This window comes from Halichoerus grypus, chromosome 5 (assembly GCF_964656455.1).
Source record: "Halichoerus grypus chromosome 5, mHalGry1.hap1.1, whole genome shotgun sequence".
Lineage (NCBI taxonomy): Eukaryota > Metazoa > Chordata > Mammalia > Carnivora > Phocidae > Halichoerus > Halichoerus grypus.
The window spans coordinates 110,627,342-110,642,991 of record NC_135716.1 but is presented as its reverse complement, the minus strand read 5'-3'; the positions used below and the strand labels follow the sequence as shown (position 1 = coordinate 110,642,991).

General features: G+C 47.5%; 1 protein-coding gene across 8 annotated transcripts in view; it reads right to left on the bottom strand.

Annotated features, from left to right (window-relative positions):
- BCAR3 (BCAR3 adaptor protein, NSP family member) overlaps nt 1-15,650 on the bottom strand; it is a 238,749-nt gene that overhangs the window by 5,136 nt on the left and 217,963 nt on the right. For all 8 annotated transcript variants that reach the window (XM_078072737.1, XM_036118099.2, XM_036118107.2 and 5 more), the window contains 3 exons: nt 12,243-12,358; nt 8,533-8,704; nt 5,701-5,812 (listed from right to left, as the gene is read on the bottom strand). In XM_078072737.1, the coding sequence (XP_077928863.1) occupies nt 5,701-5,812; nt 8,533-8,704; nt 12,243-12,358 (400 nt within the window). The remainder of the gene's footprint in view (nt 1-5,700; nt 5,813-8,532; nt 8,705-12,242; nt 12,359-15,650) is intronic.

Sequence of the window (15,650 nt, the reverse complement as noted above, 5' to 3'; positions counted from 1 at the left end):
TAATTTAGCACACATCTAGGGGCCCGCTGGCTGGCAGGCACCATCTTCATGCTCTCCCTCTGCCAAACTGCACAGTGCCAGTATCTTCAGAGGGAAGCTTTTACACACATTTGGTGCCTCAGTTTTTGTGGGTGCTCCCCATGATACACTCTTGATCACCTGGCTGTGAAGGCTAGGGGAACTGTGATCCTGTGTCTCACAGAACTGTAACAGTTGGAAACAGAGTTCTAGGCAGGCACCCCCAGGGCGCTGCAAAGACAGCAGACTGAAACACACCCCAGTCTTCCTGTGAAGAAGGCCTATTTGCTTGTCCTGTAGCTTTAGCCCGAGAGGCAGGCTTCACTTTTGGCACACAACTGGGGGCCTACAGAGATGCTTTCAGGTAATGTAGGCTGGTGGGCACCATCTTTGCACTCTCCCTCTGCCTTGCTACTGCTTCCTGATACTGCCTAGAAGGGAGCTAGCTAATACACTTGTTTGAAGCTTTTTTTTTTTTTTTTTGCAACTGCCATCCATGGGACACCCACATCACCCTGTTCTGGTGGCCAGTGGGGCTTATGCTTGCATTCCCACAGGACTATATATATTTTCATAATTAAAAAAAACTAATGCCTGAGGGTCTGGCTTCCAACTGGCCTGAATCTAGGTGCTGGCTGAGACCCTCCCCTTTGGGACATTGACAGGTCTTGGCATATCCTCAACTACTGGGAGCCATTAAAAATAAAAGACTGCTTAGACAATCACAAAGGTTAGGGAGACAACCAAGAACTAGATCAGAGTTGAATAAGGTTTATTTCCTACGTGAGGCCACTTCTTCAAGCCTGGGAGAGGTGGCTGTTTTATCTTATGCACAGAAACCAACACAAAGAGTCAAGCAAAATGAAGAAACAGGAATATGTTCCAAATGAAAGAATAAGAGAAAACCTCAGAAAAATCCTTAATGAAATGGCGATAGGTAATTACTTGATAAAGAGTTCAAAATAATGGTCATAAAGATGCTCACTGAATTTGGGAAAAGGATAAACACAGCGAGAACTTCAAGAGATAGAAAATATAAGAGTACCTAATAGAAGTCACAGAGCTGAAGAAAACAACTGAACTGAAAATTATAGTAGAGTTTCAACAGACTAGATGAAGCAGAAGAAAGGATTAATGAACTCAAAGACAAGATACTGGAACTCATACAATCAGAGCAGCAAAAAAGAATGAAAAAAGTGAAGATAGTCTTCTTAATGATGTTCCATAATTCCCTTAAACTAACATTTGCATTATAGGGGTCCCAGAAGAAAAAAGAAAAGAGACTGAAAACCTCCCTAAGGAATAGACCCGGATCCAGGAAAGCCCAGAGAGTTACAAATAAGATCCACACCAACCAAGACACGTTATAATTAAAATGTCAAAAGTTAAAGAAAAGGAAAAAATCTTAAAAGCAACAAGACAAAACAACCTGTAATGTACAGGGGAACCACCATAAGACTCTACCAGCAGATTTTTCAGCAGAAACTCTAGAGGACAGAAGGGACTGGCACAATATATTCAAAATGCTAAAGGAAAAAAGATTCCAACCAAGAATACTCTATCTGGCAACACTATCATTCAGAATTGGAGGAGAAATAAAGAGTTTTCTCAACAAATAAAAGATAAAGGGGTACATTACTACTAAACTGGCTGTATAAGAAATATTAAAGGGACTTCTGTAAGCTGGAAAGAAAGGGCGTTAATTAGTAACAAAACGTAAAAATACAAATTTCACTGGTAAAAGTAAATAGACAGTAAAAGTAGATTAATTACTTATAATGCTAGTATGAAGGTTAAAAGCAAAAGTGGTAAACCTAACTACAATAATTAGAAAACAGATAAAAAGATGTAAAATGTGGCATCGGAAACAAAATGTTGTGGGGAGTAAAAATGTACAGATTTAGAATGCATTCAAACTTAACTTGGTATCAACTTCAATAATAGACTGTTATAAGTTGTTATATGTAAGCCTCATGGTAACCACAAAGCAAAAGCCTACAGCAGATACACAAAAGATAAAGAGAAAGGAATCCATGCATAGCACTAAAGAAAATCATCAAGCTACAAAGGAAGAGAACAAGGGAAGAAATGAGCAGAGAGGAAGGATAAAATAGCCAGAAAACAATGAACAAAATGGCAAGAAGTACATACCTATCAGCAATTAAATGTAAATGGACTAAATTTTCCAATCAAGACATACAGTAACTGAATGGATAAAAAAAGACCCATCTTTATGCTTCCTACAAGAGACTAACTTCAGATACAAGAACACACACAGACTCAAAGTGAAGAGATGGAAAAAGATAATCATGCTAGTGGAAATCACAAGAAAGCTTGAGTAGCTATACTTTATCAAACAAAATAGACTTTAAAACAAAGACTGTAATAAGAAACAAAAAAAGAGCATTACATAAAGAGGTCAATCCAACAAGAGAATATAACATTTGTAAATATTTATCTATCCAACATAGAAGCACCTAATATATAAAGCAAATAGTAACAGACCTAAAGGAAGAAACAGACAACACCACAATAATAATAGAAGACTATTTTTTTAAAGATTTTTAAAAAAATTTATTTGACAGAGAGACAGCGAGAGACGGGACACAAGCAGGGGCAGAGGGAGAGGGAGAAGCAGGTTCCCTGCTGAGCAAGGAACCTGATGTGGGGCTCGATCCCAGAACCCTGGGATCATGACCCGAGCCGAAGGCAGACGCTTAAAGACTAAGCCACCCAGGCGCTCCAATATTAGAAGACTTTAATACTCCACTTACTGGATAGATCATCCAGACAGAAAATCAGTAAGGAAATACTGGCCTTAACAACATGTTAGACCAGATGGACTTCACAAATATATACTACAGAGTATTCCATCCAAAAGCAACAGAATACAGGGACGGCCTGGGTGGCTCAGTCTGTTAAGCGTCTGCCTTTGGCTCAGGTCATGATCCGGGGGTCCTGGGATCGAGTCCTGCATCGGGCTCCATGCTCAGTGAGGCGTCTGTTTCTCCCTCTCCCTCTGCCCCTCCCCACTGCTCATGTGTTCTCTCTCTCAAATAAAATCAAATAAAAAAAAATCATATGATCAACTTAGTAGATGCAGAAAAAGGATTTGACAAAATTCAAGATCCATTTATGATAACTCTCAACAAAGTAGGTATAGAAGGAACAGACCTCATATCATAACATAATAAAGGTCATATCTGACAAACCCACAGCTAATACTCAAGATCGAAAAGCTGAAAGCTTTTTTTCTAGGATCAGGGTCAAGACAAGGATGCCCACTCTCACCACTTTTATTCAACATAATATTGGATGTCCTAGACAGAGCAAATGGGCAAGAAAAAAATAAAAGGCATCCAAATTGGAAAGAAGTAAAACTGTCACTATTTGTAGGTGACATATTATATATAGAAACCAAAAACTGTTAGAATACACAAATTCAGTCAAGTTGCACAATACAAAATATACAAAAGTCTGCTGCATGTCTATACACTAACGACGAACTATCAGAAGGAGAAATTAAAAAATCCCATTTATAGTTACATGAAAAAGAATGAAATACCTAGAAATAAATTTAACCAAGGAGCTGAAAGACCTATATACTGAAAACTATATGACACTGATGAAAGAAATTGAAGAAGACCCAAACAAATGGAAAGATATTCTGTATTTGTGGTTTGGAAGAGTTAATATTGTTAAAATGTCCATATTACCTAAAGCAATCTACAGATTCAATGCAATCCTTATAAAATTCCAATGGCATTTTTCACAGAAATAGAACAAACAATCCTAAAATATGGGGGAACCACAGAAGACCCCGAATAGCCAAAGGAGTTTTGAGAAAGAACAAAGCCAGAGGCATCATGCTCCTTGGTTTCAAACTAGATTCTAAAGCTATAGTAATCAAAACAGTATGGTATTAGCATAAAAATAGACATCTACACCAATGAAACAGAATTGAGAGCCCAGAAATAAACCCATGCATCTACGGCCAATTTATTTATGACAGAGGATCCAAGAACATACAGTGGAGAAAGGACAGTCTCTTCAATAAATGGTGCTGGGAAAACTGGAGAGCCACATGTAAAATAAAGAAAATGGAGCACTACCTTACACCACACAAATATCAACTCAAAATGGATTCAACACTTGAATGTGAGACCTGAAACCACAGAACTCTTAGAAGAAAACATAGGCAGAAGCTCCCTGACATTTGTTTTGGTGATGATTTTTTTTTCTGACACCAAAAGCAAAGACAGCAAAGGCAAAAATCAATAAGTAGGACTACAGCCAACGAAAAATCATCTGCACAACAAAGAAAACCATCAACAAAATGTAAAGGCAAACTACTCAATGGGAGAAAATATTTGCAAATCATCTATTTGATAAGGGGTTAACATCCAAAATATATAAAAAAACTCACATAAGTCAACAGAAAAAAAAAAAAACGCAATGAAAAAGGCAGACGATCTGAATAGACATCTTGCCAGAGGAGACGCAGATAGTTAACAGGTACATGGAAAGTTTCTCAACATGAGGGAAATGCAAATCAAAGCCACAATGAGATATCACCTCACACCTATTAGAATGGCTATAGCAAAAAGCCAAGAACTAGGAAATGTTGGCAAGGATGTGGGGAAAAGAGAACACCTGTGCACTGTAGGCAGGCATGTATATTAGTACAGCCACTATAGAAAACAGTATGGAGATTCTTCAAAAAATTAAAAATGGAACTATCATATTATCCAACAGTTCCACTTCTGGCTATTTATCTGAAGAAAACAAAAATACTCAAAAAAATATCTGCACCCCACATTCACTGCATTATTTACAATAGCCAAGATATGGAAACAACCAAAGTGTCCACCAATGGAGGAATGGATAATGTGGGATACTTAAATATATAACTATACACACACACACGCGCGCACGTGCATGCAATGGGATATTATTCAGCCATAAAAATAAGAAATGAAATCCTGTTTGACAAAATGAATGCACCTTGAGGGCATTCTGCTAAGTGAAATATGTCACAGAAAAAAGTGATCTCACTTGTATGTGGAATCTAAAAATGCAAAAACAAAAACCCCTCAGCTCATGGATATAGAGAACAGATTGGTGGTTGCTTGAGGCTGGGAGTCAAGGGTGGGCAAAATGGGTGGAGAGGGTCAAAAGATACAAATTTCCAGGTATAAAGTGAGTAAGTCATGGGGAGGTAATGTACAGCGCAGTGACTATAGTTAATAATACTGCACTGCACGTTTGAATGTAACCCAGAGAGTGGATCTTGAGAGTGCTCATCACAAGAAAGAAAAATTTTGTAACTGTATATGATGTGGATGTTAATTAGCTTGTGATCATTTTGTAGTATATACAAATATTGACTCATTACATTGTCCACCAACAACTAATGTAATGTTACAGACATTACACCTCAATTAAGAAAGGTAAGCACAGAGTAAGGTGACTGGTAGCCCACGTCCTGTTTTAGCAACTGTAGTTCTTCTAGAAATGACGCTGTCATCTGATAAAAGCCTGATGATTCATCAACAGTCCCACAGATAACTCTGAGAAATGTCCTGCTAAAGCTTTGATCAAAGCAGAGCAGATTGGACCTAACGGTCTCACAAACACACGTGGGGCGGCCACCACGCCCACTTGTGCTGACCCTGTGCTCACCTCGGCCTTCGTGCAGGATCTTGCTGAAAGGCTTCAGCTGTTTTTCATAGAGGATAGCGGTTTGGGTGTATTGGTGCCTCAGGGCAGTCCACGTTTTTTCTAACCTTGTGATCTGGAAGAAAGAAAGGTGTTATCATTTTGGAAGAGGCTCTTTTTAAAATCAAGTCAAAGCAGTTGAAAGCAGTGTAGAGAGAAAGGCTAATCCCCGCCCCGCCCCTCCGTTCTGTATTGTTCTAATGGCCCATCCCAGAGCCAACTCCTCATCAGTTTCTTGTATGTGTCCATGTATCTGTGCATACATACATATATATGACTTTTAAAATAAAAGGCATATCATACCTTACACATTTTTCAGTTTTTTGCCTGGAAATCATTCAAGTACATATAAAACAGCAAAGAACAGCCTTATTTTGTTAAACTTCTTTATGATGTTCCAGTTTATGGATAAACTAAAGTTTACCTAGTCTCCCATAGAGAAGAGTTTTACAAATTTTTTTCCATTATGAAATTACCTTGGGAAGATTTTGCAAATGTGTATGTGTGTGAAAATATTTGGAGGATAAATTTCCAGAAGGAACTACTGGGTCAAAGAATACACGTATTTTAAATGTTGATGGGAATTGCCAACTGTCCACAGAGATTATAATGATGAAAGCATGTAGGAATACATTTCCTAGCATTTTCATTTCCTCGTAATAATGTCTGAGACACACAGAAGATTGCCCAGACCACACGATGCCACCCCACTGGCTCCTTTTCATTCTTTCTTTTAGAACGGTTTAGTCAATGCCGACATATGCCATGGACTCTGACCGCCCCGAGACAACCCCCACCTACACCATAAAACCAGCCAGCCCAAGTGTCTGAAGTTTCTTTTACATGAAACAAGAAAGAGGAAGGGCACTAATATTTGGGGAATGAGCGTCAACTCTCTGTCGGGTATTTGAAGAATTTCATTTAGTCCTCCAATGCCCCATGAGGCAGTATTTTGGCCTCATTTTACAGATCAGAAACCAGAAGCTCCAAGTTTTATAGCTGGTAAGTGACAGAGAAGAGATTGATTCCCTTGGCCTCTAAGAGCTGCGTCTTCCCAGAGGAAGGGGAAAAGCAACTGGCGCCAGCAGGTCTGCTGGGACGGAAAGGAGGCGACTTGTCTTCCTCTGGCCACCCTCCCCCACCGCCACCCCATGCACCTCTCTCTTCTCACTGCCCCTTCTCTTCCCCTCCCTGAAGCACCTGCCTTTCCCAAAGCAGCCCTGGCCTCTCATCTGGGCCCATCTGCTGGGTGCTCTTTCTTGATACGAGAAGCTGAGCAGAGAAGGCACGTGAGCCTGTTGAGTAGAGGATCACATGGGGACGGTGACACCACAGGGGTGATGTGATTCCCCTCAGCCTTCCCTGGGTCTGCCACCTCCCTCCCCGGCAGTGCCCCAGCTCACTGGGGGGCGGGGGGGGCGCGGAATACCCTGGAGGACTGCATGCCCTCCGTGCTGAGATGCCCCAGCAGGGAAGAGTCTGAGGCTGCTGGAGGCGAGGGAGCCCGTGCACAGGCACATTAAGGTGCGCTGGGAGAAGTCCCTAACCCGAGTGTGAGGTCATGGATGGCAAGCACACGATCCCACAAACCTCCTCTTCACTACTCTCAGAGGAAGCTCTGGGCTGGAGGGCTACATGCAGCTTAGCCTGGTGCCTCGGCTTTCCAAAATTAGAGGCCATTTGGGCTAAGAAGAAATAAACACGATGCAAATTAAAAACACTTGAATGAAAAATTATAACCCCTGTTATTACAGGAGTCAGTATATCATGAAAATACAGCTGGATTTGCTTATTTCAAATATGGATCCTACAAAATTCCAGTACATTAAGGAGTTTTCAAACTCTTAGGATATTGTAGTTGGAATTGATTCCCCTCAAAATTTCCTGGTGAAGGCCCTAAGTTGTTCAGCTTGTCTTTAAGGTGACCTTGCTTTAATGCCAGGAAATGAGGTTCCTAACATGCTCTGACTTGCAGGACATGTGACTGCGCGGTCTTTTCAGTGAGCGCCTCCCAGCAGGCTTTCAGAGATAGTCTGTAGTTAGCAAACAGCCAAGCTAAATGACCAGTGGTTCTGGTGTTACCGCTTGCAGACGGCGTTTATAGGACTGGAGGACCCTGAGGGCAAGATTACAAACATCTAGGCCTTGTGGGGGAGAACAGAAATGGGAACACTGACTCTGGGCAATCAAGATGACAGAATGACTTTCCTCTATAAGGTCCGTCCACTTGATTTTAAATACAGGCTTTCAGGTTTGACACTCATCCTAAAAACAGCCCATCCAAGCAGATAAATTCAAAGTGCCCGACTTCAGAAACTCTAATTAGGGGGTTAAATGGCAGATGGGCTAGAAATCTGAATTTTTAAACAGAAGTCTGTTTTAGGTGACCCGAGGAACATAATTTTGAGACAAACCACTCTGGGTATCCTCAAAGATAAGCTCCCCAAATGTCTGGTGACGCAGATGGAACAGTCTCTTTTACGACACACATTAGCCAGACATATCTGCTAATTGGCTCTTAAGGAAAACCAATCGTTCTTGATGTTGGCTTTTCTTAAAACACCAAAGAGAAAGTGTGCACTGTCGACAACAATCCAGTTTTTAAACAGAGCCGAAACACTCAGGACACTGCTTTGGGTTGCCCCCTAACTAAAGCTGCTTTCACTAAGATTTAGTCTACCTTTCGAGACTGACTAGAAGCGTGGGTGGTTTGCTAAGCCTGGGCTTGCAGACCCCCTTTCAGAACTCTTAAGTCCACACAGGCGAGCAGGGTGCACTGATCCAGGGGCGATTTACCTGCGGCATTTCCAGGGCTTTCATGATGGCGGAGAAAGAATAGAGGTCCCCCATGGAGTCTTTCAGTTCCACCGCCACCTGGATGATCCTATTGAGGGTGGCCGCTCGGTCCTCCAGAGTGCCCGTGCAGCCCAGAATGTCCACTGCGATGCCGATGGCCATTGTGTTGTGTCTGGGAGGGAGGGAGATCAGTGGTCAGGCCCAGGGCAGACAGGACCAGGGGGAAAGGAACGCAAACCAGCCTGGAAAAGGACTTGATTTGCGCTGTTTGCCGTTTCGCCTTGTGATGCGCTGGCAGCTCAATCTGGTGGCCGATTTCAACGGCAAGACACCCCCCCGCTCACAGACTGACAGCAGCAGGGCCCGGGCTAGGCCTCAGAGGGTGCCCTGTTTAGAGTCAGAAAGGACAGATGCCGCAGGACAGGGCCACGTTCGACCCTGCATCTGGAGCATGAAGAGGCCCTCCTGGGGTGAAGCTGCTCAGAAGTACATGGGGCTCCTTGTACCTTGCACCACGAGAGGTCTGGGGAGACCCCTGGTCCCTCAACACGCTGGGGAATCCCATCCTCAGGGAAGCCCTGGGCCACCTCCACTGTGCACCCCGGACTGGGGAAGGGAAGGAACGGAAAAATGAGAGCATATGCTTGACCCAGGATGACAACACGGGTCTTGGAACTTAAGAAGGAATGAGGAACTAAGAATGGAGAGTCTGTGGCTCTGGTCAAGAGGCCAGAAGGTGAATGGAGATGTGGACAAAGACTGCATGGCTGACCGACAGGAATTTCCCTGTCAAGTTAGACCCTAATAAAAGAGATCTTGTATCTGCCAACAATCCTCCCTTTTCTCATCCTGTACTACCCGGGTCAAGCTCACAGACCCACAACAGGAAGCAGAGTGATCTTTTCTCCACATGACAAGGGGACTAATATGAACGGGGTCGCAGAGCAGTCTCCACTAACGGCAGGCGGCACAGACCGCGATCCTTTCCTTCTCTCCCTCAGTCAGGACAAGCGAGTTGACTGCATTGGGCCACAATGGCCTCCATGAAGTTTCCGTCAGGTGTGGTACCAGTGCTGGAGGCGAAGCCCCCATCCACAGGTGTGGTTACCAAAATACAACATGGCTTTGACACTCTGGGGCATCGTGTTCTCAAAGTTCACAGCCAAGGATGTCACTCCAGGGCGCACTCCTCTCTGCCCACAGAGGCCCACGGTGGTATGATTCATCAAGTGGCTAGCCCACCGCTTTCTCTAGCGATTATGAAATCCGTGATGAGCTCAGCTGTCTCCGAGTGTGTGTGTGTGTGTGTGTGGTGCTTCCTCGCGGTGTGAGCACAGGTTGTCACCTAACTGCTCCACTCCTCCATATCTTCACTGTAAAAACGGGAGCAAGGGTTGTTGTGAGAGAGAGAGGGTGTGGGGGTGTCAGAATCGCTAGAGTGCCCGCTGCCGACAGGCCGCTAGCAAATGGTGGTTGTGACCACAGTTGTCTCTATGTGCACAACTTCCTCTGCATCCTGGTCCGTTCTGTCAGTCTGTCTCATCTACCTTTCTTCTCTCTTCTTCCTGAGGTCTTCATTAATGGATTCTAACAAAGTATATTTTTATTGCCTGCTGAATTTATTGAAGAGTTTTCTTGCTTATTAATTTCTTGCTAATTAATTGCTTAACACTAAGTGTTAAGGTTGAGCTGAGCATTTCCGATGTTTCTTTTAACTGACGGTAAACTGGCTTCCCGTGTTGCCATCAATTGATTCTTCTGTTCACTGTTTTTTTCCTGTGTTTTAAACGGCCCTTAATAAAAGACAGGTTCTCTACTTCTCTGGCATCATGTCAATGGTTAACGGAGTAATTCTATCCATTCATTCAACCACCCTGTGCCTAAAACTCCCGTGTACAGCACTACAGGAAAAACTACTCAGCATGGCAGGTCTGAGGCAAGAAGAGGCACTGAATGTTACACAAAGGACATCTCCACTCAGCAGGCCTGGGATGGGTGAGGTGGTAAGTTAAAAATAAAGGGTGGTCTGTATCTGATTCTCAAACACAAGAAGATGATGTCATCTGACCCTTCGAAATGGCTATCACCTTGGCCTTTATTTAGTACACAAGCTGGAAGGAAGAAACCCGCTCCCCAGGCTCTAGCAGGCAGGTCCCCCAGGTCAGCCCCGGCCAGGAAGCACAGCAAGGAGAGAGGCCCCAGGGAAGTGGCGATCAGGAGAAAGAGGAAACAGATGTAGACAGGCGAGGAAGTCGGAAAACAGCCCTGAGGAGCCCCCAGCTGGCCGACCTCCGCCTGGGCCTGAGTGCACGTCCAACATACCCAACGGCAGGGATAAAGTAAGGCCTGGAACCTGGGGGATTTGCGCCGACATGCCTCGCGTGAGGAATGGGGCCGCATGGCAACACGGCTCACCTCTGTTGAAACAGTGACCATGGCCCAGCAACAACAGAGGGCAAAGCTAGTGGAGCGGAGAAGCAGGCCCCTGGGGCTCGGGGAGGGGAGAGGGTGCCTGCAGAGAGAGGCTACAATCTAGGAAAGCCTGTAGGAAAAGGAGGAAAATTCACACAATTCTCCAAAGGCATTAAACAATAAGGATGCTTGAACAAAGCCAAGGACCATTTTCTAACCTCCTGCCTCCCAGAAGCCTTTCATTCGGCATTCCGGGTGTTTTCTCTCCGTGGCTGGGAACCAGAGTCACGGCGGTATGGGGGCCAGCTCATCTGCTTTCTGGCCAGGGAACCTCGAAAGCAGCGGATCCCCCAGGCTCCCTGAAATGCACCGTTTACTTTCTAGGGGCTGACCTCCTAGGACTGTGCTGTCCACCAGCCACATACGGCTGTTTAAACAGTAAAATACAACAGTGTGTCCCTCCAGTGCCACATTCCAGGCTCTCGATAGTCCCCTGTCGTTAGTGGCTACCGTCATGAGCTAAAAACATTTCAGCCGCCACAGAAGGATGGCCCGGACAGCACTAATGACCTAGAATGTCCGTGTGTCCATTACAACCCATGTTTGTGTTACGACAATTAGGAAATTGGCTGGAAAAAAACAGGATACTTAAGATAACAAGACAGTCTTGCCCAAAATCAACGGTCTTTTCACGTGCGTCAAGTCCAACGTCCGCGGCGATATGGGCATCTCGTCTAGCACTTCTTTTAAAAACATGCCTCGCTATTTCTGTCTTTTTAATTTCTAGGCCTCCAGCGCTCCGGCATGTGGGTTTCCGCGGGCTTTTTCGGGAGACTGGGAGAAGGGGGCAGTGACGCCGCAGAGGCGGGGGGGCCTGAGCGCCGCCGTCCCCTGCCCGCCTCTCAAAGCAAACACTGTTCAGACTCTGTTCTTCCCAACCCTTCCCACGAACTCCCACTTACTCCTCGTGCGATCCTGAACTCCGGAGAGACAGAGCAGCGGCCGCTCAGGGAGGTGGGGCTGCGGGTGGCGAGGTGTCCGCCCCGCCCGGGCCCAGGCCGGCGCAGGGGTGACTTGGGCTAGCGCCGGCCAGCGATCTCTTCTGTCCTCCACTCCCTCCTGGAGCAGGGACAGGAGCGTGTTCTTTGTGCCTGGACTTCCTCGGTGCTATCTATTTGTGCCTCTCCAGGAATTCTGTGGCTAAGGCTTCCGGGAGAAGGGAAGGGCTCGGGCCGGGTTGGTCTGTTCCGGAAGCTGCTGCGCGACGGGCCCGAAACGCAGGGGGCGGCACTGCTCACCTTTCAATTATGTCCAGGCGCAGCTGGTGGCCATAAGGCAAGGTGACGAGCTCCAGCCCTGAGCTCACGCCCATGCTCTTCCTCATCTCTTCCGACACTTCAAGTATCCTCGCGACCTGTGGAGAACACAAGCTGAAACAGACTGGATCGGGAAGTGGGCTCGCCGTGAACACGACCGCAGCCCGTGGAACGAAACACATGGAACTGGGGTGGTGTGGATGCACTGGCCGCGCTTCGTTTGGGGCAGCAGCGGCCCCACACACAGTGTTTTAGGGGAGATCTCAAGGATTCTAGGACACCCCTGGAATCTAAGACCGGGGAGGAAAGCACCTAGCATGGCCCGCAGAATCCGCAGATCCGGAGTTTCTGGCCGGCCGGAGAACGGCGTCGCCCTCCCAGCTCCTGGCCACCACGGGCCGGGACAGCGACTGCGGCCGAGCGCCCGTGCCTCTGCTGCCAGCCCTGCCGGTTGTGTTCTCACTTGACGGCGGGGCAGGCTGCCAAGACCCTTAACTACTCCTCTCTTGGGCTCAGTCAAGGCACCGTACGTCTGGAAACCTTTAGAAACATGTAGAGCGATTTGAAACCCGAGGTTTCAAGCACACCCACTTCTCCCCCAGGAGGCCTTCCTTAAAGAAAATCTTTGTTTGTCCCAGCCAGCTCTCCCGTCTTGCTTCTAGTGTGTAATCACAGGCCATCGGCACCAGGTATTAGCCGACCATTTGTATTCAATACACGCTGCCTCGAAATGTGACAGCCGACTCACTGCCTCTCGAGCACCAGGCTCATGACGCTCCGCAGCACACTGACGTCTAATGGTGCGTCTAACGGAGCCTGGACGCGTGGCTGGCACGGGACGATTCCTCTCCTCCATCTGCTGGAGTTGTCCTCGACTATCATGATCCCAGGCGTTGCAACAGTCCACATGTCTTCAATAACAGGCCACAAAAAACATCTGAAGTTTGGCTGATATTATTAACGCTGACCCTTAACCTCTGTGGTTGAGCAAAGGAACCACTGTCAGCCCTGCGGAAATGGACCTGAGGGAACTGGCTATCCAGGGGCAGACTGGGAAGCAGAGTGCAGGATTCCTACTATGCTCTCTGGGCCTCAGTATCCCCTTCTCTAACTCAGCTGCTAAGTTCGCCTTTCCCAAGGACTTTGCAAAGGATCAAATGACTTTAAAGCTATTTGAAAATACGAGTTGTGAACCACTGGCATGTACAACAGGGAAGAATTTCCCTCTGGAAAGGGATTTACACCTTGACCGTGGTCAGGCAGCCCAGATGGATACCCCAGCCACCTGCGGTCACACACACTCTCCTTGCTTGTTTAGACAGCTGCCCCATCAGAGGCTCCAAGCCCAGCCTCTGGGTGGTGGGCACCCTCCAATTCACACACCGTCTGTGTAATGAGATTCAAAGGCTCATTACACTGATCCAGTTTTGTGCCGGAAGCACTAGTAACCAGAGTGATCCCTGCTCTGAGAGAGAAGCCTCCAAGTCGGCGTTCCTTCAGTGCAAACACGCAACCCCCTGGTCACATTCCTGGAGGTTTGCCAGGATACGCCGACACCTGCTTGCCCCAAAGCTGAGCTAGGACAAGGGGATTCTGAGCTCATGCTGCAGAACCTGGATTTGAGCCTCTGGGAACACACCCAGAGCCATGCAGATCAGAGATAGAGAGGAGGGATGGACACTTCTGGAGCATTTACTATCAGACGGACCCGGCACGCAACATCAGCGCTCCCCGACGAGGCATTCCAGTCCCCCTCTGCTCTTCCGATCTCAGTTACCCTCGCTCTGCAGGATCGCCAAACTGCCCAAGGGAGCTGCTGCAGTGGTTTATGGGGGTGTCGGCGAGGCCTGGCCCTCCTCCCAGCTGCCAAGGGATCTTCTGAACTGCAGAGAGACTGCCTGACTCGGCCCACCATCTCTGCTGCCCTCTGCACAGGACTCTGATCGGCCCTATGCACTTAAGGGCCTGTCTCCCTCACTGACCGGCAAAGTGCTTTGAAGCAACAACCTGGCATGAGCCCAGAAGGAGAGACTTAGCATCCAAGGAAAGACCTGTGAGTCCCTCCCCCACCCTCACGCCCACACAGCGAGGCCTCCGGAAACCAAGCCCTGGACAGCAGAGTCTGCGCACCCGCGGCTTGCCACCCAGACCGGGGTTTTCGCATTCTTCGTCTGGTCAAATCCTATTCAGCCTTTAAAACTCATCTCAGACATCCCCTCCCTGATCCCCCCTCCTTCCCCCATGTTCCAGACCCTGCTTCAGAGGCCCCACAGCTCTGTGCCTTCCCCTGCGGAGCTTGTCCCACCTGGGCTGTGGTCTGAAGTCCTGTATCACTGTCACCCCCCACGTCCCCCACCACGGCCCGGCCCAGCCCACAGTAGGTGCTCAAGCAAGGCTCAATACCCAACGCTAACACCTAGCCTCATTCTGGGCCAGGCATGGGGTGTGGAGGGCTCTACGTAAGTTATTTCATTTGGTCTTAGTCCTCACAACCACCTGTGTGGCTGGTATGGTTCTCTTCCTTTTATAGTGCGGCAGAAAGAACCAGAAAGTGGAGAGCCTGAGTTAGACTCAGCCATGTCATCCCCAGAGGCCAACTCTCACCTACCGGGCCCCACTTCTAGATACCGCAACAAGCGGGTGGGAGACAGCCTGCACTCTGGGTGAGGCCAGGGCGGTGCCCACTTGCAGGGTGAGAGGGGCTCAGTGGATGCCCACCCCAGCCATGCCCAGGAGGGGCCGGACACTGCAGGACGGGCAGCCTTGAGGCACTCAGGACCACCCACTGTCATGACAGACTTCCTGGGCATCAGCCCTGGGCTCTGCACGGGGTGGGAACCAGCACTTGGGCCCCAAATGCTGTCCAGTGTCTCTTCTCAGCTTCTGAGTGGCCCTGTCCTGGTGGTCACTGCATGTGGAGTGGGTAACAACAGCCTGTCTATCTCCCTCAGAGACGCTGACTGCCTGCATTGTTGGCAAAGCCCTAAAGTCAGTGGTTCCAGGAAGAGAATAAGGAAATGGCAGTGGACTCAGGAGGGAGGGAGGAAGACTAGAAACAGCCCTGCCTTTGGAGACTGAAGGTGAGCAGAGTCAGGTGGACTTCTGCTCTGGGTCTCCTCCTCGCTGCCAGGGGGCTCTATTCACCCCTTCTTCCAGGGGTGCCTAAAGGCAAACAGGGGGGCGCCTGGGTGGCTCAGTCGTTAAGCGTCTGCCTTTGGCTCAGGTCATGATCCCAGGGTCCTGGGATCGAGCCCCGTGTCGGGCTCCCTGCTCAGTGGGAAGCCTGCTTCTCCCTCTCCCACTCCCCCGGCTTGTGTTCCCTCTCTCGCTGTCTCTCTCTGTCAAATAAACAAATAAAATCTTTAAAAAAACCCCCCAAAATAAAAATAA